At 37.9% G+C, this 24,537-nt stretch overlaps 1 protein-coding gene and 1 long non-coding RNA gene across 2 annotated transcripts in view; one reads left to right on the top strand and one right to left on the bottom strand.

Annotated features, from left to right (window-relative positions):
- Positions 1 to 4,398: 4,398 nt before the first annotated feature.
- LOC111571287 (toll-like receptor 5) overlaps positions 4,399 to 24,537 on the top strand; it is a 189,606-nt gene continuing 169,467 nt past the window's right edge. The window contains exons 1-5 of the mRNA XM_055015798.1: positions 4,399 to 4,453; positions 7,853 to 7,912; positions 8,651 to 9,089; positions 11,213 to 11,301; positions 11,911 to 14,342. Coding sequence (XP_054871773.1) covers positions 7,865 to 7,912; positions 8,651 to 9,089; positions 11,213 to 11,301; positions 11,911 to 12,147 — 813 coding nt within the window. The 5' untranslated portion in view covers positions 4,399 to 4,453; positions 7,853 to 7,864 and the 3' untranslated portion in view covers positions 12,148 to 14,342. The remainder of the gene's footprint in view (positions 4,454 to 7,852; positions 7,913 to 8,650; positions 9,090 to 11,212; positions 11,302 to 11,910; positions 14,343 to 24,537) is intronic.
- LOC129350166 (uncharacterized) lies at positions 20,267 to 22,974 on the bottom strand. Its single transcript, XR_008603473.1, has 2 exons — positions 21,701 to 22,974; positions 20,267 to 20,738 (listed from the first exon to the last, which is right to left on the bottom strand). It is a non-coding gene; the product is annotated as an uncharacterized LOC129350166 (long non-coding RNA).

Below are 24,537 nucleotides of genomic sequence, written 5' to 3'. Positions count from 1 at the left end.
TCCAGAAAGGTTTTCTTTAAACAAAAAGTCATCATGAATTTTGGCGCAAAAAAACGCCATTGTATACTATGTTAAAAAAAAATGCGATTTTTCAACATGTTGTACAAGCATGCCATATGACGAAATAATGTAAAGGAGGCCGTGAAAAACACTATGGTAAGGTTTTCTTAAAAAAAAAAAAAAATCACCATCAATTTTGGCGCAAGAAAACGCCATAGTACACTATGTTGAAAAATGTCATTTTTCAACATGTTGTAAAAATGTGCCATATGATGAAATAATGTAAAGGAGGCCGTGAAAAACACTATGGTAAGGTTTTCTTTGAAAACAAAATCATGAATTTTGGCGCAAAAAAACACCATACTATACTATGTCAAAAAATGTCATTTTTCAACATGTTGTGAAAACATGCCATATGATGAAATAATGCAAAGCACGCTGTGAAAAACACTCCAGAAAGGTTTTCTTTGAAAAAAAATTCACCATGAATTTTGGCGCAAAAAAAACGCCATAGTATACCATGTCGAAAAATGACATTTTTCAATATGTTGTAAAAACATGCCATATGATGAAATAATGCAAAGCACGCTGTGAAAAACGCTCCAGAAAGGTTTTCTTTGAAAAATGAAATCATCATGAATTTTGGCGCAAAAAAACGCCATAGTATACTACGTCAAAAAATGTCATTTTTCAACATGTAAAAATCTGCCATATGATGAAATAACGTAAAGGAGGCCGTGAAAAACACTATGGTAAGGTTTTCTTTAAACAAAAAATCATCATGAATTTTAGCGCAAAAAAACGGCATAGTATACTATGTCGACAAATGTCATTTTTCAATATGTTGTGAGAACATGCCATATGATGAAATAATGCAAAGCACGCTGTGAAAAACACTCCAGAAAGGTTTTCTTTGAAAAAAAATCATCATGAGTTTTGACGCAAAAAATTGCCATAGTATACAATCGAAAAAAAAATGCGATTTTTCAACATGTTGCAAAAACTAGCCATATGATGAAATAATGTAAAGGAGGCCATGAAAAACACTATGGTAAGGTTTTCTTTGAAAAAAAAAATCACCATAAATTTTGGCGCAAAAAAACGCCATAGTATACTATGTCGAAAAATGTCATTTTTCAAAAAAATGCGATTTTTCAACATGTTGTAAAAATATGCCATATGATGAAATAATGTAAAGGAGGCCGTGAAAAACACTCCAGAAAGGTTTTCTTTAAACAAAAAGTCATCATGAATTTTGGCGCAAAAAAACGCCATAGTATACTATGTTAAAAAAAAAATGCGATTTTTCAACATGTTGTACAAGCATGCCATATGATGAAATAATGTAAAGGAGGCCGTGAAAAACACTATGGTAAGGTTTTCTTTAAAAAAAAAAATCACCATGAACTTTGGCGCAAAAAAATGCAATAGTATACTATGTCGAAAAATGTCATTTTTCAATATGTTGTGAAAACATGCCATATGATGAAATAATGCAAAGCACGCTGTGAAAAACACTCCAGAAAGGTTTTCTTTGAAAAATAAAATCATCATGAATTTTGGCACCAACAAACGCCATAGTATACTATGTCGAAAAAAAAATGCGATTTTTCAACATGTTGCAAAAACGTGCCATATGATGAAATAATGTAAAGGAGGCCGTGAAAAACACTATGGTAAGGTTTTCTTTGAAAAAAAAATCACCATGAATTTTGGCGCAAAAAAACGCCACAGTATACTATGTTGAAAAATGTCATTTTTCAACATGTTGTAAAAATGTGCCATATGATGAAATAATGTAAAGAAGGCCGTGAAAAACACTATGGTAAGGTTTTTGAAAAAGAAATCACCATGAATTTTGGCGCAAAAATACGCCATAGTATACTATGTCGAAAAATGTCATTTTTCAACACGTAAAAATGTGCCATATGAAATAATGTAAAGAAGGCCGTGAAAAACACTATGGTAAGGTTTTCTTTGGAAAAAAAACATGAATTTTGGCGCAAAAAACAGCATATAGTACACTATGTTGACAAAAAATTTGATTTTTCAACATGTTGCAAAAACGTGCCATATGATGAAATAATGTAAAGGAGGCCATGAAAAACACTATGGTAAGGTTTTCTTTGAAAGAAAACCATCATGAATTTTGCCGCAAAAAACCCCATAGTATACTATATCAAAAAGAATGCGATTTTGCCATGAATTGATACAGAAACGGTTGCAGTTGTATGTATAGTACTGTTCATGAGCAATCACACCTCATGTTTTAATTTTGAATGATATGATTTTCTAAGAGATGGAAATGACTTAATTAGGCGAAAAACATCCCTTTAGTGACTTTGACTGAATCCCTCTGTCTCGTATGGTCCTGCCTTATTTTGCTGTCTAAGTGGAAAGGTTTCAATATATTTGTTTGGCCTTGCAGTTGTCGCTTACCTTAAAATATGCCCACCAGAAGGATGCCTTATAGAAGCATGGACTGCTAATGAAACGACTATATTTTGTTTGCCCCCCCCCCTCCCCAACCAACTATTGACTGTGCCATTTCTGTGTCCCTTCCCTGGTCCCAGAGCTGGATGCACTGAGCCCTTCTCTATCTACCATTATATTTAATATATATATATACCATTATTGCATTACACTCACTCTGTTTCTCCCTGTGTCCTTTCTCCGAGTGTCCCTGATCCCCGAGCTGGATGCTTCAGATCTGTGGTGGTTCTCCCACCAACTGGCCTAATCTCCATCTGTGGGATGCTGCTGCTGACCTTCCTCCTGCCCACTGCTTCCAGCTGCTCATTTCCACCAATCTACTCTGCATTGCCCTTGCTATACTTGATATGCTCATCTACTTACTATTTGAATTTTACTACCAGCTACATATGCAGTATATTTAATGCCAGAACCGTACATCAGAACAGAAAACTAGGAATCAGTTTACATGTTAGCTTCTACTTTGATGTATCATCTATCTGATCATACATGTATCCAACTGTGTGTTGTTGTGGTTTCTCTTAGCCATCAAGGATGTGCAGATGTTGAACAAAACGTCCGTTGACACTGTTGCTTAATATAATATGATTTATTACATAAATAAGACAGCATCTGAACAGGCACCATGGTCTGCCTGTGGAGAGTTCCCCAGCCAATATGAATCTCCCCCGAACAAAAGGCTGGTGGTCATTTTATATGCTTTGGACAAGAAGGTCAAGTATGAGGTCACAACAAATGGTTTCAGCTAAAAGTCCAAAATAGCAAACAGAGGGCCCCGTCACTCTTTCTCCTAGACACAGAGGCCCCTAAGAGCAATGTCAATCAATATCTTTGACATAGGAATCCTTTAAGGATAACTTCTAAAAGGAGAACACAGTCCAGATTCCATATGATAAGTAACACATCAGACACTATAGTGTTATATGTTCCTTGTTCCCCTCTCTACCCCTCTACCTCTACCCCACTACCCCTCTACCCCTCTACCTCTACCTTTATCCCTCTACCTCTATCCCTCTACCTCTACCTTTATCCCTCTACCTCTACCTCTACCCCACTACCCCTCTACCTCTACCCCTCTACCTATACCTCTATCCCACTACCCCTCTACCTCTACCCCTCTACCTCTACCCCTCTACCTCTACCTTTATCCCTCTACCTCTACCTCTACCCCACTACCCCTCTACCGCTACCCCTCTACCCCTCTACCTCTACCCCTCTACCTCTACCTTTATCCCTCTACATTTATCCCTCTACCTCTACCCCTCTACCTCTATCCCTCTACCTCTACTTTTATCCCTCTACCTCTATCCCTCAACCTCTACCTCTACCTCTTTCCCTCTACCTCTATCCCTCTACCTTTATCCCTCTACCTCTATCCCTCAACCTCTACCTCTTTTCCTCTACCTCTACCTCTATCCCTCAACCTCTACCTTTATCCCTCTACCTCTATCCCTCTGCCTCTACCCCTCTACCTCTACCTCTACTTCTACCTCTACATCTCTACCTCTTCTGTCCCTCTCAACCCTCCTTCCAGCAGCAGATGTGTCCCCCACATAAAAAGCCAAGTTCTGTTCCAGGTTTCTTCCTGTTAAAGGGTGTTTTTCTGCCACTGTCTCCTTAGAGCTGCTCTGGGGGTTCATATGGGTTCTGGAAAGTGTCTATTGACCTGTAAATTTACGCTATATAAATAAAGTTGAACTGAAGTGGAAAAGTTCAATAAGTGGATCGGTGAGTTGGTGCTAAAAGAGGTCAAAGACGAGCTGCTCAGCAGCAGAAGTCCTGCAATAAAAAGAAGTCCTGCAGTAAGTGTGTTAAATGAGGAAACAGGAAAAGAGGCAGATTTGTGTTCATGAGGGAAATTGCAACATTGGTGCGTGTTGTCAGAGTGGTAGGAAATCAATAGTTGGCAGTCTGACTGCAAGAAGAGGCATTTCAGTCTCTGGAAGATCTCCAGCTGCAGGTAAGATCTCTCCTCTGTGTCCACAAACTGCGCATTTAAAGAGCGACTTGCTTCATTTATCAGTTTATTTAAGCCTTAGATGCGCAACATGGACCAGAAGTGACCTAAATCCAATAAAACATGGGTTCTCTTGACCCACACTGTTAAAACTGGGTCAGTTCAGCTGTAAAAAAAAAAAGCCTCATGGTGGAAGAAGTTCTACAAAACTCCTTCCCTCCAGCTGATTTATGATCATTCCTGTAAAGATCCAGGAGAGCTATCGGTATGAAACGGCAAAGAATAGAGTAGAATCAGGTTTAAACCTCTGTTAATGCACTCGGTTTATTCTAACAGTACTCACATATTACACACAGAAGTCAGCTGCAGTATGAGCTACTGCAATACTAATTTAAACACTGTGTGTTTGCTCTTATTTGAAGTAAAAAAACAGATTTATTTAAGAAAACAAGCAGAAACTCAGTGCAACTAAAATCAGCTTTTCAGACACTTACAGTGTGATAGAAAATTTAGACACCACAGGAATTAGACTGAATTCGACTGAAATCTCTGGAGTTTATTCAAGAAAAGAGGCTGCAGTGATCTCACTATATATATATATATATATATATGTGTGTGTGTGTGTGTGTGTGTGTGTGTGTGTCTGTAGTTTTTTCACTGCTTCATATAGCCAACATACTAATATCAAATTTCTAGAGATATTCTGCCATTTTTCCTTGCTGATAAAATACCTCCAAGGTGTTCTATTGGATTTAGGTCGGGTGTCATTCTTGGTTCAATAATGGTTTTTTTTTTACATTTTTTTGTAATTCTGGCATTGTTTTTATGTTGGAATATCTCTCCTGTCCAGCTTCTATAGACTCTGAGTCATCATGCCAGCCAGTAATTTTCTATGTCCTCATTCATTTGTGATTTAATCTGTTAAAGTCACCTCGTAAACACCTTCTGACCTCATGCAGCTCCAGATCATCACACTTCCACCTCTGATCTTCACTATCAGGACCATGCTTTCACTGTGGAGGTCCTGGTCAGGTTCATTCCAAACATCTGGACTCCATCTGGACTAAACAGATGCACCATGGAATCCTCTGATTAAATAATGTGCTGTAGTATTCATCAGGCTTCTTTCAGTGTCCTTTAAAAGTTTAATGTAGTTTTACGCTGTAGAACAGGTCAAGGTGTTCTTCTTGATGTTACTCGATGTCCTTCACCCTCTCTGAGCCGTCACTGATAACCCCTGAGTCAGTCCTCAACCGCTTTAGCTGGACTGGAAGTAGCTGGCATCTTTTTAGAAGGATGACCACTGCAGCTCTGATTAGTGGTACTATGACTACTTCTAGACCTCCTGATTACTGGTACTATGACTCCTTCTATACCTCCTGATTAGTCGTACTATGACTCCTTCTAGACCTCTTGATTAGTGGTACTATGACTCCTTCTAGACCTCCTGATTAGTGGTACTATGACTCCTTCTATACCTCCTGATTAGTGGTACTATGATTCCTTCTATACCTCCTGATTAGTGGTACTATGACTCCTTCTATACCTCCTGATTAGTGGTACTATGACTCCTCCTATACCTCCTGATTAGTGGTACTATGACTCCTTCTTGACCTCCTGATTAGTGGTACTATGAATCCTTCTAGACCTCCTGATTACTGGTCCAACAGTGTTTTCACTGATTTCTAGTTGGTCACTGATCTTTCTGTCTTTATTCCGTCATGTTTAGGTCTCAGTCAGATTTTTCTCTTCCTTTGTTCAGTTCTTTTCTGTTTGGAGTCATGATGCAGACATAGAAAGACCCAGCAGCTGGTTTTAGAACCATGTTGATGGAAAACACAGTTTGTTGCATTGAGTTTCTACTTTGGAGCTGTATTTTTAAAATAGTCTTTCTAACGTATCTGTTTTTGATTGCTCATAAAATGCAAAATATTTTACTCATCAACTTAGAAATACTGCAGTTATTGAGAGGTAATATAATATTAAATCACTGGACATTTAAGTGATCCTACAGGTGAATTCACTTCCATTATACGCTGCACCTCCTTTAAGTTTGTGGGGAAAAAAACAACATATTGCTGTTTCCTAACAGAAATATGAGTCATGACTTTAGAGGGAATGGTCATTTTTGATCTATTTTATGTTGAAAAAAACATAAAATAACGTGATTTTTACCATGGTTTCTTCCAAACCTTACATCTAAACCTACATTTCCTTACATCAGGAGAAGCTCATTTCTAGAAGCTATAGTGGTTTGCTGCGACATGTTATACAAAAATGCAGCTCCTGGAACTTGGACAGTGCATGTCTTCACAACTCTACTGTGATTTCAGTAACATTTCAGTGAACTATTCAGCCCTAAAAAGAATGAAATATATTAAGGTATAGTTGATGCAACAGAGATTTAATATTCAGGCTTTTACTCTCCATAAATCACTTCATTAGACATTTATTTCCTACAACTTGACTTCTATCTGCAGTCATTTTATGCAGACTTCTAAACAGCATCATTCAAAGGGACAGAACATGTTAAAATGGTTTTTAGAGACCAGACTAATCAAAATGTCCTCCTGTGATGCATCAGCTTTAACCCTCCTGTTGTCTTCATTTATGGGCACCAAAAAATATTGTTTCCTTGTCTGAAAAAAATCTAAAAATTCTGGAAAAAATTTCCCAAATTTCTGAAAATTTGCAAAACCTTCAGGAAGAAAATTTCAATAATTCCTTAAAAGTTTCCCTTCAAAGTTTTATTTTTTTTAAAAAAATACCCCAAATGTGGCAAGAAAATTCTTGTAAATATTTTCAAAAAATGAGTAAAAATCTTCCCCAAAATATCGTAAAAATATCTAAAGTGATTCCATATTTGTCAGTAAAACTTCTAATATTTTCTTGAACATTCACATAAAAATCAACCAAAATCCTGCAAAATTCACAGAATTTTGGTTGATTTTTCTGTGAATGTTCTTAAGAAACATTTTTAACGTTTCTTTTTTTCCACCAAAAAATTTTCAAAGATTTCCCAAAAATGTTGGAAATGTGGACATCAGAAGTTCCAGACGACTCGCGGGTTAATCTGTAGACCACCCCTCATCATTTACTTTACCTGTAAAGAAGCTAAAGTTAATCTTGTGCTGTTTACAGGTAATAATAAACTGCAGCAGTAATGATCTCTGCTATACGGAACATTCCAGTTATTGGCTCACAGCAAACATGTCAGCTTCATAAACAGAGCTTTATGATCTGAACTCACATCGAATGACTGTAATGAACAAACTAATGAACACTGAACCTGCCAAAGCAAACAGTCGGAGAGCTTCACTGTTTCCTCTGAGTGCTCACAGTCCTGATATTAATGCTGTGGAACCAGTGGAACAATATTACATCTTCTCTATGTCCTGTTAGGTGGAGGGCAGGATGTGGCTGCTGGTCCTACAGCTGCTTGGTGCTGGTTTCTACCTGCAGGTACGTTTATTCTGTAATATCTTCCTTAGAACCAGTTAGTTATACTTTGTTTTACTCAACCCTGACAGATAGAACCTCAGAGATTAGTTATGAAAAGAGATTCCGAGGCCTGGCATTGGATAGGACGGACATGTGGTTTCCACCATGAAGCACGGAGGAGATCAGATAGTTTTATGAGAGCTTTACTGGAGACATTGAAGAAGATTTAATTGGAATTTAAAGCAGCACTCAATCATCACGGCTACCACACCGTCCCGTCTTTGAGCTCCATTGTGTTTTAACAGGAAAATTAACCAATAATGCATCTCCAGGGTTGTTTGACTGAGGTGCAGAGTGACAAAGTTCTGTACAATTCAGTCATAGACCCTAAACCCAACAGAGAAGGTTTGGATGGGTTGAAATGCAAAAGGAAGGAAAAGTAGCCAATGAGAGCTCAGTATGTTCATTTATATGCCTTCAAGATGTTTGTAAAAACCTTGGATGTTGAACTTAGAAAGCTGGTGGAGTGAATGAAGAGATTCTGTCATCAAAGTAGAAGGTTTACTCTGAAAAATCTAAAATGTTAAATATGCCCGTAATTACATCTACATTCTGCAGTTTCATTCTACACTGTAAAAAAAAAAAGAAAAAAGAAAACCCTGAATGAGTAGCTGCTCCCACCGAACTCCTCAGCAGGAAAACTGACAAAACTTTGGTATTTTTTAAATTTACAGAATAAATGTAATCTTCTGCCTGCAGGTGGCGACATGCTATCGATCATGCATTCTGAACGGACAGAGGGCTCTCTGCAGTGGACAGTGGTTCTACCAGGTTCCTGCTCTGCCTCCCAATATCACCCACCTCTTTCTGGACCGGAACTACATCAGGGAGCTCAGCAGCGCCTCTCTCGAGGACTTTGCTGAACTGCAAGACCTGGATCTGGGAAATCAGAAAGTGAAGCTGGTCATAAGGAACAACGGTTTCCTCCAGCAGAGAAACATGACACGCTTGGTCCTCGGCTTTAATATCGGCCTTCAGCTGGAGCCAAGAGCATTCGCAGGACTGGACAACTTACAATCCCTGTTTCTGGATCATTGCAGGCTGACAGACGCCATCCTGACCAACAGCTTCCTGCAGCCACTTCGGTTCTTGGAAACGCTGGATCTGTTTGGGAATCGCATCATGAGACTCCAGCCGGGTTTGTTCTTTTCAAACCTAACACGGTTCACTCAGTTAAACCTCAAACTGAATCAGATAGAGAAGTTTTGTGAAGGCGATCTTGTTGGTTTTAAGGGGAAATATTTTCAATATCTAAATTTAACATCCAACAAATTATTCAGGACACCCAGTGAAGACTGGTTCAGTTGTGGAAACCCTTTCAAAGGGATCGCCTTTAATATCCTTGACTTGTCCTACAATGGGTTGAACAAAAAGCAAATAACACAGTTTTTCAAAGCAATTCAGGGGACTCAGATTGCTCATCTTAAATACTCAGGACCCATCGGTAAAGGGTTTTCCCATGAAAACATCCCTGATCCAGATGAAAGCACATTTGAAGGCCTCAACCGCAGCGCTATTAGCATTTTAGATCTGTCTAAAAACTTTATATTTTGTCTACAGAAGGCTGTATTTAGTCCTCTGAAAGATGCAATAATTATTGACATTTCCCAAAACTAAATAAATCAGATCAACCCAAATGCCTTTGATGGGCTTCAGGGACATTTACGAATGCTCAACCTGTCCTTCAACCTCCTGTGAGAGATCTATTCCCAGATATTCAGCGGTCTGACAGAGCTCAGGGTGTTGGATTTGTCTTATAATCACATTGGTGTGTTGGGAGATGATGCTTTCAGCAAACTTCCCAGATTACGAGGTTTATTTCTGACAGGAAACTCCCTGCGAGGCCTGGGTCTTCCTGCGATGCTGCCAAACTTAGAATATCTTACTTTGGGTGATAACAAGTTGAGTTCAATCTATAATCTCATCACACTGGGCAGCAGCAGTACCTATGTGGACGTTTCAGACAACAGATTAACAGACATGGAGGATGTTTACGTAATTTTAACTCATTTCAAGCGTCTCCAGAAATTATTCTTTGGTGGCAACTTCATCAAGTGGTGTACTCTGTCCAAGAACATCATGATGCCTCAGAATAATAGTCTGGAAGTGCTGGATCTTCATGACAGTTCCCAGTTAACTAAAGACTGGAAACAGGAATAAAACAGCTGCTTACCATACATAAAGATGGACAAACCCTTCAGGGTCACCCAGAGGGGTCCTGGAAAAAGGTTTTGAAGCCCAGTGTGGTGATGGCTGAATCTATCTTGAGATAATCCAGAAATAACCAAAGAGGTGGAGCTGAGGAGGACCATGGACCATCCTAGACATCAACCTTCTAAGTGAGCACACAATTAATTATATGGAACTTTAAGCTTTAATGCAGTTTTAATAGGTGAGTTATTTAAAAATTAACCATCTGTAAAGTTGTCATGAATGGGAAAATGAACTATAGATACCAAAAACCATGTTTATATCCAGCTATGTCTGCTGTACAGTTTGTAACATGGGGGTCTCTGAGGACTGACTCACTTTAGTAGCCTGCCCCCAGTGGCCACTCCAGGAACTGTAGTTCTTGGATCTTCTGTGTTGGCTTCATTTTCAGATCTGGAGGTTTCCTCTTGGAATTAGCTAGCCTGCTTCTGTCTGGAAACTGAAAAAAAGCTTCTTCTCATCCGTTTAACCTTTAAAAACAGTATAAAGTATGTATGTAGGGGCAGTGGTGGTGCAACGTTTAAGTTTCTGGACTACTGATCAGAAAGTCAGAGGTTCACACTCCGATGCGGCCACTGTCGGGCCCTTAACCCTTCCTGTTCCAGGGGTGCTGTATTATTACTGACCCTGTGCTCTGACCCCGATTGGGATATGTGAAAAAAAACAACATTTAACAGTGCTGTAAAAAAGTATTTGTGACAAATAAAGGCTTAGTTAGTTAGTTAAATCCCATTTCTTTCTACCTTTCATTTCTGTGGTTTTTGGACTGAGTGTTTTTCCTTAATGCTAAGCTAACCCTCTGCTAGCTACACCTTCACAGTAAACAAACAACTAACAGGACACGCATGTCGTCTCCCTACAGGTATAGTTTATCTGATCACAGTTGTAGTGGATGGAAGGCTGGACCGGATGTTTTTTGGTCTTCCTTTAAAGGAATATTGTTGTTATATGGAAACGCTCCACTTCTCAGTGTGATAATGTAGCTCATGGCCAAAATAAACCTGTGATTATAAAATAAAAGTCTTCTCAGAACGGTGGTTTCTCTTTCAGACGGCTGGTGTTTGGAGGCGTTCTCTCTGGCTCAGGGCCGGATGCTGGAGGAGCTGAAGAACATCCTGATCATGGTGGTGGTCGGGAAGGTGTGTAGAAGATTTACTCACTTTACAATCAACAAAAAACAGCAACAAAGCAGTTATTATTATGATAATATTAATATTATTCTACCTGTAAATCAGTCTATCTAGCAGATGATTACCATCTAAGTCCAGTTTTCACTCTGATTTTAGTTCTAATTTTGGTCTCCTCCAACTCATGAGGGAAAGAAATGGTTCTTTACTCATAAATGCTGATTTTTCTCTGAAAAGCTGCCTGATGCTAAAAGTAATTTACAGGTTAGAACACCAGAACAATGAGCCAAAAGATGTTAGAAAGCTTCTCATAGCTGATGGTGAATTCTCACAACAGACTTCATTTACGTGAGCAGTTCCAAAACTCCTAGTTATTCTAAAAATATTCATTATAGCTGCTTTAAAAAGGAACCAGCGTCATATTTTGAAGTCTTTGAGCTACATGTGCAAACAGAATCTCTGCACCAAAGATCAGCAGATGTTGGGAAGTTCTGTTTCTCACCAGTAGGAGTCAGGCTTCATACAGATTTAGATGAAGGGTAGAATACCAGTGCTGTCAGCTTCTACTGAGTCTAACGTGTTCGTGTCTTCACCTTCCATTCTGCTGTCATACATGTGCAGGTGACCCACTACCAGCTGATGAAGGTCAACGCCATCAGAGCGTTTGTGAAGAGGAGGGACTACCTGGTCTGGCCAGAGGACCCTCAGGACCTGGACTGGTTTTATGAGCGACTCTTCTCACAGATACTCAAAGACATCAAGGTGAAAGAGTTTGAGGAGGACAAGCCTGAGCCAGAGGTAGAATTAGATGTGGAGGACGGGATGGAGCTGGAAAACATGGGAGCAGTTGCCATGTAGATGCTTCCTGTGTTAAAGACACCTGCAGTCATGAGAACAAGGAAGAGGTTGACTTTTTATCGTATCTGAAGATAGTTTTTGAAACAGTGCAGACAGATAACGGTGATATGATAAAGAAACAACATGAATTAGAGATTTTATAATCCTTTTTAAAATTTAGACAGAATAGCAGCAATTATTACCATCAGAAAGTACTGGTCCTGACATTAATTAGAACCTCCTGAGAAACAACAGGTGGAACCTCTTTTAGTTAAACCTCTAAAACTCACAACACTGTGATATCTGGATGGATGGATGGATGGATGGATGGATGGATGGATGGATGGATTGATAGATGGATTGATGGATAGATAGATAGATAGATAGATAGATAGATAGATAGATAGATAGATAGATAGATAGATAGATAGATAGATAGATAGATAGATAGATAGACACTTTATTAATCCTGAGGGAAATTCCAGATCATGATGCCAACATCTATAGAGATCTCTGAGGCCTTCAGAGAAAAGATGGTAGATGTTCGAGTCGAGAAACTTTTTTAAAATAACTATTTGAAATAAAATCATCCACAAGTTTGTCTACAACTGACCACCTAAAAGTAGTTTTAGATGCAAAAAGAAATCTCCAAGAAGCCCAGACCTTTACAGAGGATCTGCAGATAACTCTTCAAACCGTTGGAGTTTCTACCATCAGTAGTGATCTGGGTGGGAGGAGGTCTGGAAAAAGCTTCTGCCATTGAAAAAGAACATTAGAGCCAAACTAGTTCACCAGCGAAGCTTCAGGCAAAGAGCCGACCTTCAGGAATAATGGCCTCCAGACACAAATAAATCAAAGATACATAGATGTTTGGACTCAGTAACAGCAGACGTGTTCAGTGCAGCGTTTCAGGAGGAGAACCTCATATTAACCGTGAAGCATGAAGGTGGAGATGTTTGAAGTCCCTTCTCTGCTTCAGGAACCAAGCAGGTCTGATTCAGTGAACTGTGCTGCTTGGAGGTAACATGAGGCCACCTGAAGCAGAAGTTCATCCTAAGCACACAAGAAGATCCACCAAGCAACTCAGAAACAAGAAATGGAAAGTTAAGGACCCAACACGTCGAACTTAAATGTTGTTGAAACAGGAAGAAACATGCAAGAAAACCTTGAAACATCTAAAAACTAAGAGGATTTTACATTAAAGAATTTCACCAAGACTGTTGGAAAATTATGCAAAATGTCTTACAGGAAGTTATTTCTGCTTCAGCTTCTGATCTGTTCTTACTTTTCACAATAGAAAATCACATCTATGGATATTTTTATGAAGCGAATGACTGCTAATGCATAAATATTTCAATACCAAATGTATTCAGACATCATGAAATTAATAAAAGTTATCTTTGGCCTCTACAATTACAAGAGGTGCTCAAAGTGGAGGCCACTGGCTTCCAGACATTTCTGTTGTGTTGTAGACGTCACTTGTTGATGCTCCATTCATGAGGGTAGCGCCATCTGTTGGGAAAACATCGTACAACAGGACACAGAGTTATTGTGATTTGATCAAACTTAGAAAGAGGAATCTATATGTATAGAAGTACTTATACAAATGAAATATTTATAAAAGTTTTTCTTTTCCTGATGTGTGTAAACATTATTTTGGCTGATTCTGACTCTGTGAACTTAATGAGAACAAAACTGTCATTTAATTGTTGCTCTGAAAGCTTCTTTAGTGAAAACCGGCTGGTGTTCTGCTTTGAAACAAACTACTGTTGAGGTCTGTGTTTTTAGGTTTAACCCCACAGTTTCTGAATGAATGGTCTACATTTAAGGTGGAATACTCCTTTACACCAAGATTTTTCAGTCCACATTGAAGGATTTTAGGTGGAATATTCCTTTGAATGAACTTTTTAAGTTTCTTTTCAAGGATGTTGAGTGGAATATACCATCAGACCAACCTCCAAGGTCTACAGCAGTGAATTTTAGGTGGAATATACCATTAAACTCACCTTTTAGGTCTACATTGGAGGATTTTAGGTGGAATTTTCTTCCAAACCGTCTTTTAGTCTACATTTAAGGATGTTTAGGATGGTATATTCTTCCAAACCAACTTTTCACGTCTACATTTCAGGTGGAATATTCCTCCATACTAACTTTTTTGGTCTACATTAAAGGATTTTTTCTAAACCACCCTTTGGGGTCTATATTTGAGGTTTTAGGTGGAATATTCCTTTTAACCAGCCCCTCAGGTCTCTTTGAGGATTTTGGATGGAATACTCGGTTAAAGCAACATTTTAGGTGCATGGCCAAGGATTTTTGGTGGAATGTTCCTTTAAGGTGGATGTGTGAGGACCTTGTAGATGGAATACTTCCTGAAACCAAACTTTTAGGTCAACATTCAAAGATTTAAGGTGAAATATTCCTTTAAACCAACCTAAATTTCATGTTTTGATCATTATCAAGTGAGAAACCTCAATCCAGATTCCTCATAATGACGTTTGAGATTTATGCTGCTGTTATTTGTTTAGTCCAAACTAAACGACAGAAATCTTTATCAGTTTGCGTCAGCTCTGTTCAGATATTTGACGCCACAGCCCAAAGAAACACGGCAGCTAAAGGTCAACATGTCCATAGAGATGAGGTAAACGCATCGTGTTACAAACTGCATTTGACGTTTCAGATGTGTTTCTGTCTTTGTGCTTGTTGGGAATGTCATCTAATTATTCCACGAAGTGAAAACTGGATGCAACAGGTTTGGACTTCTACCCTCAAAGACGATCCCACAGACCTGGCAGCGGTAGATCTGAGGTGCATGTCGATACAAGGACTAACTGTAAAGCTTTATTCTTTCTGGAAAAAAACATCTTTGACCTGCCGTCCCTGTTCAGTTGTTTGTTGTGGAAACCTTTGGAAGAACATCAGATTTTCCTCCTGCTGATGGTAAGACATGCAGTTTACTGCTTTAGACTTTCAGGAATGATGTGTTCATGGGTCTGTCAGTGAATCTAACTGGTTGGTTTGTTCTGTGATGAGGAATGAGGAACCCGGATTATTACCCAGATTACAATGAGGGTTCTACTATGGAACCAGTTTGACATGTTCAGGTGTTCTTTGTGTGAAAACTCAGAGATTTCAGGGATCAGAAGGTGGTTTTCAACTTTCTTTATTAACTTTCTGCTTCAACTTTAAACTAAATTTCCTTGAATAAGCCGCCCTCTGGACTTCCAGTAAACTGTGTTCCTATTGGCTGTCCAGGTGGCTGCTTGGTGTTATCAGGAACACCTGAGCAGCTTGGTGTTATCAGGAACACCTGAGCAGCTCAGTGTCTTCCTGCTTTATTTAGCTGCAGACAAACATTTCCCCTGTTTCTCTTCACCAGTGAACTGGGTTTGGTTCCATTGCTTTAGTTTGTTCTTTAGGCGTTGGCTTGCAGCTTCCAGCAGTAAAATCATCTTTAATGTGTTTCTTGGTGTGTTTTAGGGCTTTGTACTGGATAGTTGTCTTGGTAAATGTGGTTCTTCAGCCACAGTTAGCACATGGTGCTAATGTGTGCAGTGATTAGTGGATTTGGTGCAGCTGAGTTGTGTCTTTATCTTGGCTGTAGTGAGGCTTCAGAGGTTTTTGGTCAGACACATTCTGTATTCTTGTTTGTGAACCAGCGTTGGTTGTCCAGAAGGTAAGAGTTCCTGTCCTGATTCTCTGTTCTCAGAGGTTCTCTGGTAGGCTGCAGGAGACTTTAGTGTTTGGGTTGTGCTAGTTTGGTTTTTGTATGGTTTCATTTGGACGACTATCTTGAGGCTCCTCCATGTGGTTTAGTGAGGTTTTCTGGAACAGTTCTACAAAGCAACCTGCAGCAGAAGAGACTTTGAGAGTTTTTAGGAAGTTCTGTAGACCAGACTTTAGAGCAGCAGAAACATTTGTCAGCAGTTTGAGCAGGAGAAGGTGAGCTTCAGAGTAGAAATGAGATGGAAACCTTCTTGACCCGTGTGGTGAGGTCCTGTACCAAGAGTTTGAGCAGGTTGTGAAGAGTCTGTAGTTCTTTGGTCTGAAAGCACAAGAAGAGTCGACTCATTAAAGGAGAAAACAGGAGATATTGTTGGTTCTTCTGTCGCTCTGCAGTTTCCTTAGACTGAATAGCAAGTTTCTATTTTAAATGATTTCCCATGTGAGCCCAAGAAGACTTCAATAAACTCCCTCCATCCCCTGGACACAACATATTTTATTACCATGTTAAATCTTTTTTTTTTTTCTAATGTTTTTGAGTTTTAATCATAGTTTTAGCATAGTTTTTTCTCTTTACTTGTTTAGTTTTGTCATCTGTGTGAAAGGGGCTAAACAAATAAAGTTGAATTGATAAACTGAATAATTGACTAACTCATGATTGTGACAACAGAAGTATTTTCATTGTGATTTAAGGGTTTGTTTCATTTTTAAGGTTGGGGTTAAAATCTTGACAGAAAAAGATTAAAGAAATAAACTACATTTTAAAAAAAAAGCAATTAAATCAAAGGAAAAAACATTTAATGCAATAAAACTTTTAAAAAGAAAATTAAACATTAAATACAATTAAACAGACAAAATATTTAATTAGATAATTAAACAGAAGATACAAAACATGTAATTATGAAATTAACCAAAATTTTTACACAAAAATATTAAACATTTAAGATGAAATATTTTAGATAATTAAACATTTAAAAATTACAATTAAACAAGAAGAATATGAAACATTTAAAAAAATACAAAACATTTAATTAGATTATTAAACCTTTAAAAAAACAAAACATTGAATTAAAAAATTTAATGTTTAATTAGGAAATTAAATATTAAAGACAATAAAACTTTAAATAGGAATTAAACAGAAAATACAATGAAGCATTTAAAAAGAAAATTAAACATTAAAAGGTAGTAAAACATTTAAAAAGAAAAAAAGATTTAATCGAAAAATTAAACATTGGGAAAGAAAAGGAAATTTTTCAAACAAGCCGATAAAACATTTGAAAAAACAATTAAACATTAAAAAGACAAAACATTTCTAAATCAAATCAGACATTAGAAAAGAATAAAATGTGAGAAAAGAGCAAAACTAAACATTTAAGAAGAATCAAACTAAAGACAAAACATTTGAAAAGACACCAGTTAAACTTTAGAAGATCAAATTAAACAGAAGAGACAATAAAACAATCAAAAAGAGCAAAAACAGATAAAAGTCTTGAAGCGTTTTCTAGTCTGAAATAAAAACATCAAGTTGTTTCTTCAAACATTTCCTCTTTCTATGTTCTTGGTTTGATTGTGGACAGATTTACTAAGAACTCGTTTCAGAAAACTGCTTTCCAGATAAAGTCTACTAGTAGTTGAAGGCATCGATCAAACTAATGTTACCTTCTGATCTCCACAAACTTTACTGTTCAGTGAAGAGAATCAAAGTTTGTTGAGGATTTCTAAAAAAAAAACACAGGTGAAGGTCTGAGAAGAACTCAGATGGATGATCTAAATGTGAAATCAAGACTCATGGTCACAAGTTTTAAGGCTTCTGTTAACCAGAAAGTTCAAACTAACAGAGAAGTACTGAGAAACTTTTAAGATTTCAGTCCTCAGACTGTCTGAAGGTTCAAACTGAGAACTACTGTGGAACTTAGAAGATATCAGTCCTTGGACTGTCTGAAAGTTCAATCTAACAGAGAACTACTGTGGAACTTAGAGGATTTCAGTCCTCAGACTGTCTGAAGGTTCAAACTAACAGAGAACTACTCAGGAACTTAGAAGATATCAGTCCTTGGACTGTCTGAAGGTTCAAACTAACAGAGATCTACTGTGGGACTTAGAAAATTTCAGCCCTCAGACTGTGTGAAAGCTCAGGTCCTGAGGACTCGGGAGGTGTGGAGGCTTTGGAAAGTCTTGGAACTGAGGGTTCCACCCTCCAGCACAAAGGCTGAAGTCCAACCTCCTGAGAAAAAAGGCCGAGTCGAGACTCGAGTTAAAAAAAAAAAAAAAAAAATCGTAAACGACAAAAAATAGATGATAAATGCGCAAAAAAAAGAAGAATTAGTATCTGAGCGAATAGCTCAGGGGATAAGAAGACGGACTACCAAGTGGTAGGTCGCAGGTTCGAGTCCCACCACCGGCCTTTTTCTTTCTTTGTCTTTGTCAGGATTTTCAAAAGTTTAAGCAGTGTCTGGTCTTGAACCAGCGACCTGCAGCTCCATAGGCAAATCCTTAACTCACTGAGCTACAGATCAGATACAAAGAAATAAATTCGTCGTCCCTTTGGCATCGTAGTTCCTGAAGTGACCACATGGGCGGAGCCAAGGCGGAGTCTGGGTGGAGTCAGGGCGGAGAGTAGGCGGGGAGGTGGGTGGCGGCCTCCCCCCTCTACTCCCCCACCTCCCCCCACCACCCACCACACCTTCCCCCGCCCGACGAGTTCTTCGAGTCTCCACGAGTTCTTCGAGTCTCCACAGGTTTTCCCGAGTTTCTGGAGTTTCCACCAGGTCGGAGGCAGAACAAGTTGTCATGAAGAGGTGTTGAAGTCGGCCAGGATGGACTGACTTTTTACAGCGACTAGAAGACGACTAGAAGAGCAGGTCTTTAACCACCATCCATAAAATCCATGGAGTCGCTCCAGAGAAATGAAGGGACGTCAACTTTTATCAACCTCCATCCACATGTTCAACTTCATATCTTTACTTGGAGATTTTTAGCACCACAAACTTTTAGTATCACACTTTATTATCATTTATTAGGACTTTAATGGAATCCACCAGCAGATTTACTTTTTGTTGACAGACTTTATTCTTGTCGTCGTGGGACTGCAGTATTTATTTTGTATGTATCTTGTAATGGAGTAATTCAGCCATATATGTTAGAAAACACATTTTCTTTGTCCATTAATCTGTTGATTGTTTTCTCCAGTAATTTATTTCTTGTTTTGGTTTATAAAATGTCAAACCCAAATATATTCAGTTACTGTCATAAAAACCAAAAAGATTTACATTCATGATGCAGGAATCAGGCAGTTTTTCACTTTTTATCTTAGTTTAGTCAGAAAGATAGTTGATATTGTGTGAATTGTTGCAGCTTGTGAGCCGTAGAAGGTTTTAATCTTTGGGGCCGAGTGTCAGAAAACATTTAGAAACCAACATCAACAAAACACTCAACAAAGATTTGAACATCATTAAAGGGAAATCCAACTTTTGCATGACAATGTCTAATTAAAGGACATTTATTTCCAACGTAAATGTGTGATATTCATCCTCTGGAGCTTTCTCTTCACATCGTCTTCCACCTGGACTGGTTTGGTCAGGAGCATGTGCAACAAACATTTGAAAAACTGCACTTTAACATCAATAAATGACACTGAAGTTTAATCTCTACATAAATGAGACTGAGTCTGGATGTGCTGCTCTGTCATTAACTCCTAAGTTTAGGGAAAGTTCAAACAAAAGAGGACAGTTCAGATAAGACTTTAGAATGAGCTTATTTTGAACAAACATCTCAGACTTTCTGAGCTTCAGCACCTCTAACAAGATATTTTAACAACAAGCAACTCAAGAGATCCAGAAGTTGGAGAGAGTTAGCTTTAGCTGAGCCAAAGAACATGTGGGACGCTAACCTAGCAAACATTTCAGACTTTTCTCTGTGAATTCTGGGAAATAATTTCCTATTTAATGACAGAGCTACACATCTTAACTCAGTCTCATTAAAACAGACTCTAATTCAGTGTCATCCATCCATATTAAAGTGCAGTTACCCAAAATGTTTGTTGCATGAGCTCCAATAAAACCTGTCCAGGTAGAAGGCCACTTTGACAAACAGGAAGTGGAAGATTCCAAGCAGATTTATAGAAGGGGGAACCGGACTGTACTAAGTGTGGTAGAGTATAGAGGGGTGTTTTGTGGGTTTTTAAGGCTGATAATGATTATTAGTGAGACATCTGGAGTAGATATTCATTTGCAGTAAATGAAAGTATTTAAAATCTTGGAGTTAAACTTAGAAGAACACAAACTCTAACAGAAAACTTTGTTGATACGTTTTTGTTTTGTTTACAGAAGTTAAAGTAGTTTTATTCGTTACGTAAAACCAATCAAATCACTCCAGAAGACAGAGCGACCACAGGTAGATAAAGGTTCAGAGCCAAAGTAGCACCATTTTTAAATGTATTTATTACCGTAAATCAGTAAAAAATAAAATACTGATAATCAGTAAATCAGTCAGCCCACAATTACTACAATTCTACTTTGTACAATATACGATGTATATGATGGAGTTTTTTCATACCAAAGGCTCTACTATGATGTTTTCTAAGAGACATACGATGCTACTCTGGTTGTTCTGGCTCTGGGCTGCTGCATTCCTCCTCTGTTGTTTTCTGGATTGTACTCAGCTTCATGCCTTCGTCCACCCGGCCTCCGTTGACTCGTCCCGCCTGCCGTCTCTGGAGCTGAAGCTGGATTGGAACAGACCAAAGTACAGTCCAATCACGATGCCAGCTGCCTCTCAAAAGGCTCCTTCATCTGGCAGGTGGCAGCACTTCTGAGGGGAAGCTGAGCTGGTCCAGCAGAACTTTGGAGATGTGTTCCAGTGGTTGGTGGATGTGTGGGGAGATAGAGAGGGACCTTTGAATTGTTCACAAAGGAAAACAGGGAATCCATTGGTAGTTTTAGTTTAGGCTGCTACTGCGGTGTGTTTTTGGGTTTTAAGAGGTGAACAGGAAGAGTTTTTTTCCTATTGATTATCTTTTACTTTGTTCCTGGTTGGAATGCCCATCAATGTCAACATGAAGTTCATTTTTAGTTCTGTTTATCTATTTTTATTTTACTAACACCCATTTGCTTTTAACCCCCTCACATGTTGTGTTGTTGTAAACTTACTCTTTCAAATAAATACTCGTCTAACCCTCTGGAAACCAGGATCTGGACTGTTATTGTGTTGCTCCTTACCTACTTCAGACAGCCGGGACATAACAAGAGCATGTCGCTCTAAAAACTATGACGTTTTTAGAGCGACATGCTATACTATGATGTTTGCTGGACGACACGCTATACTATAGGCTTTTTTAATTGACATATTACTATAACTTTTTTTGTTTTAGTTTTTTTGTTGTTTTTTTTTTTTTTTTAGCAACATATAAGAATTTGAACAGTTTTAAAAATTACTATACTTTTACTTGTGCAATGAAATATTATTCTATGGCATTTTTTAGATGACATATTATACTCTGATGTTTTCTTGAATAACATACTATTTTGACAATATACTGCACTATGACATTTTTTGAACCACATATCATACATGACAATTTTAGGCAACATCCCATCATTTTGCGTTTTTTGAACCACATAATAATCTATGTTTTGTTTTTTTTTTCTTGCCAACATGCTATACTATGAACTACAGGCCATACTATGTTATTCTTGAAAAGTATACTATACTTTGACATTTTCTGAACTACATCCTATACTATGGCGTTATACACAGAGTGCTTTGGTTACATGTTGATTTATAATCTAGATTTGTTTCTGTTTTGTTTTTTGACAGGATTACCACAGACCTGACTGTGAACACTGTTGACACCCACCTGAGGGAGACGCTGTCTAAGATCTCAAGGCTGCTTGGTCGTGGTCTTTCTGGTCCTGCTCCAGAACGCCTTCATCAACTACGTCTTCTTTTGAAGAGGCCCTCAGATGCTGCAATCTCTGACCTTCAGGAGGAACTGCTACTTTCACTCTGTAACGAGACGGCGGTTATTTTAAAGACCCAGCTCCTGGTGCCTTTGAGTGAAAATTTAACATCCATCAAAACAGAACTACAGACAGTTAAATCTGAGCTGTCGGTCAGTATTTCAAACATCAAGTCCGACCCAGCTGCCCTAAAGCACGCTGTGGGTGAAACGGAAACTTCACTCTCCACATCACTGATGACATCGTCACACTCCAAAGCAGAGCACCTGTCTGCTGAACTTTTAAAAGTGGACTATAAATGTGAAGAATGTGAGCAGCAGCAGCCTGTGAGCAGCGGAACAGATGTGATCAGAAAGAAGTCTTTTTTTCTTTTCTTTCTGGTTGACTTGATGCTGTCAGATGCAGATGTTGGAGCTGATTCTGATCTTTCAGGATAAAAAGCTGCTTTTCCTTCATAGACTTTTCAGGAAATTATTCTCTCAGGTTTTCTCTGCTATTTATATTTTTATTATCTGTTATTATTTCATTATTTCATTATTGTAAAATAAAGTTTGAGGCATAAAGACTCATTTAGTTATTTTGTTCCTGAAATCTTTGGCGTAGCAGAACTAAACTTCCATTTTCCTTCTTGTACTTCTGATACTAGAACTAAACGTGTCTTCAACATGGATCATCAGGTTTTAATGAATCAGCAGCAACATCACAACAACAAATGAGACAATTTTCAACAAATTCATGAAACTGATGTCATTTAAAACTATCAGAGTCTGTTTTAGTGTCAAATTAAAGCTGATTACTGACAACTAGAACATTAACGTTACTGTTTTAATCACATTTAAGTTTCCTGAACGTTACATTAACGTCAACCAGCCACAGTTTTATGAGTTTAATGAACCACATTACAGGAACACAACACACTTCAGCTGCTGACAGGAAACAACAGAAACATCGTTAGCTTGATGCTACATTTAGCTGCTAATCAGGACTGCTCAGCTAGCTCGGTTAGCATCGCTAACATTAAAACTAATATTTACCGGATGCTAACTCTCTTCTCTGGTCAACACACAGAGAAATAAACTCCACCAACATCTGGAGTGCATGGCACACATTATATCTGACACTAAAGCTGCATATAAAGTGCATTAAAAGCGGCACCGATACGAAAATAAACATTAACTTACCGAACTATCAGAGTCCTTTCAGTGTCTGCTGGTACAATCAGCCGAAGGTAGAAAACTGGTTAAAACAAGCCAACGGGCAGGAAAACTGTCTGTGGAAAATGTTCTGCTGCTGCACCGATAAATAAACCAACAGTTATTATATCAGAATTAATCCAAACGAGGAGAGCAGAGTCTCTGCTGCCTCCTCCATAGGACCTGTCAATCATTCCAGACCGGACTGTCAATCAAGTAGTCCCACCCCCTGGCTTCTAAAACTTTAACGCTCTATAAAAATTTAATATTGATTTATTTTAAGATCAAAAACCTGATCTCTCATTTTGACCATGAAAACTAATGAAAAAAAATTATATCCAGTCTATGCACCGTACTCTGTTTGGCTCCACACTTGCTGATGACCACTTCCGGTCTCAGAAAATGAAAAAACGGAGCTTTTTTCGTTTCTGTATCTTACTGATTTTACTTTTTTGTTATTCTAAATATAAAATAAAAATCGAAGCATTTTTAAAATTTCGTATATCCCCTTTTGATCATGAAAAGGAAAAATGCCTTGTATTTCAATTTTAATTGTTGTATTTTAAAACGAAAATCAACTAACCACTCGTTTTTTGTTTTTCAATAACCGTTTCAGAACGGAAAATCCAATTGCCAAAATATACACGGACCGTCTACAGACAGAAGACAGCAGATGTAGAACATAATTAAAAATATAAGTAATAAAACATCTACAGTATGAAGAGATTTATTTCCACTACTGGGAACATCTGTGGGAATTTGAGGGAAAATGTTTTTAAATTTTTGTATAAATTCTAATTTAGTTTTTCCTTTTTTATGATTTGTTGCATTATAATTGTGAATATTTCTGAGTTCTCTACTTCTGGCTCTGACTGTTTTGCTTCATTAAAGGTTCAGGACTTTATTTTACATTTATAATTGAGGTCAAACTGCTGTAATTCTGTTTTTCTGTGAACAGTCCCGAACATTTTAAAGCTTATTCAACCTTTCCTGTAGTTATTTATGTTCTCTTCTTTTTAAGCAGGTGTTCTCTACGGACCGATGACGTCCAGACAGATGACCCTGGTTCTGGTTGTGTGTGTTTAATTGAATAAAGTCTTAACTTAACAATCAGGTGTAAAAACTAATGCAAAGCTGCTTTGATTCTGTCTGATTATCTCCTGGATGAGGCAGTTTTGGATTGTCTAACTACATTATTAGTCCTGTAAACCAAAAACAGGCTGATAAATTATTAGCATAGCATTAGCGCATTAGAGCTGCAATTAAAAATCAATCAGCTGTTGACTAAAAGTAAGTTTAAACTAGTTTTGCAATGGATTTATGGTTTTGAATATTTTTCAAAATAAAAGATGTCTAAATTCTCTGATTTCTTATTCTTAACTTTAAAAATTGTAAAGTTTTTTTTAAAACTTTTTTGACAGTAAACTGAATATCTTTGTATCATTGTTAACATTAAGAGTTTTTTCGACATTCTTCACCGTTTATGACATTTTATAGACCAAAGAATGAAACAGTAAATGGAGAAACCATAACCTAACCCT

Source organism: Amphiprion ocellaris, chromosome 12 (genome assembly GCF_022539595.1).
Source record: "Amphiprion ocellaris isolate individual 3 ecotype Okinawa chromosome 12, ASM2253959v1, whole genome shotgun sequence".
In the NCBI taxonomy this organism is placed as follows: Eukaryota; Metazoa; Chordata; class Actinopteri; family Pomacentridae; genus Amphiprion; species Amphiprion ocellaris.
This window is presented reverse-complemented; position numbering and strand designations above follow the sequence as displayed.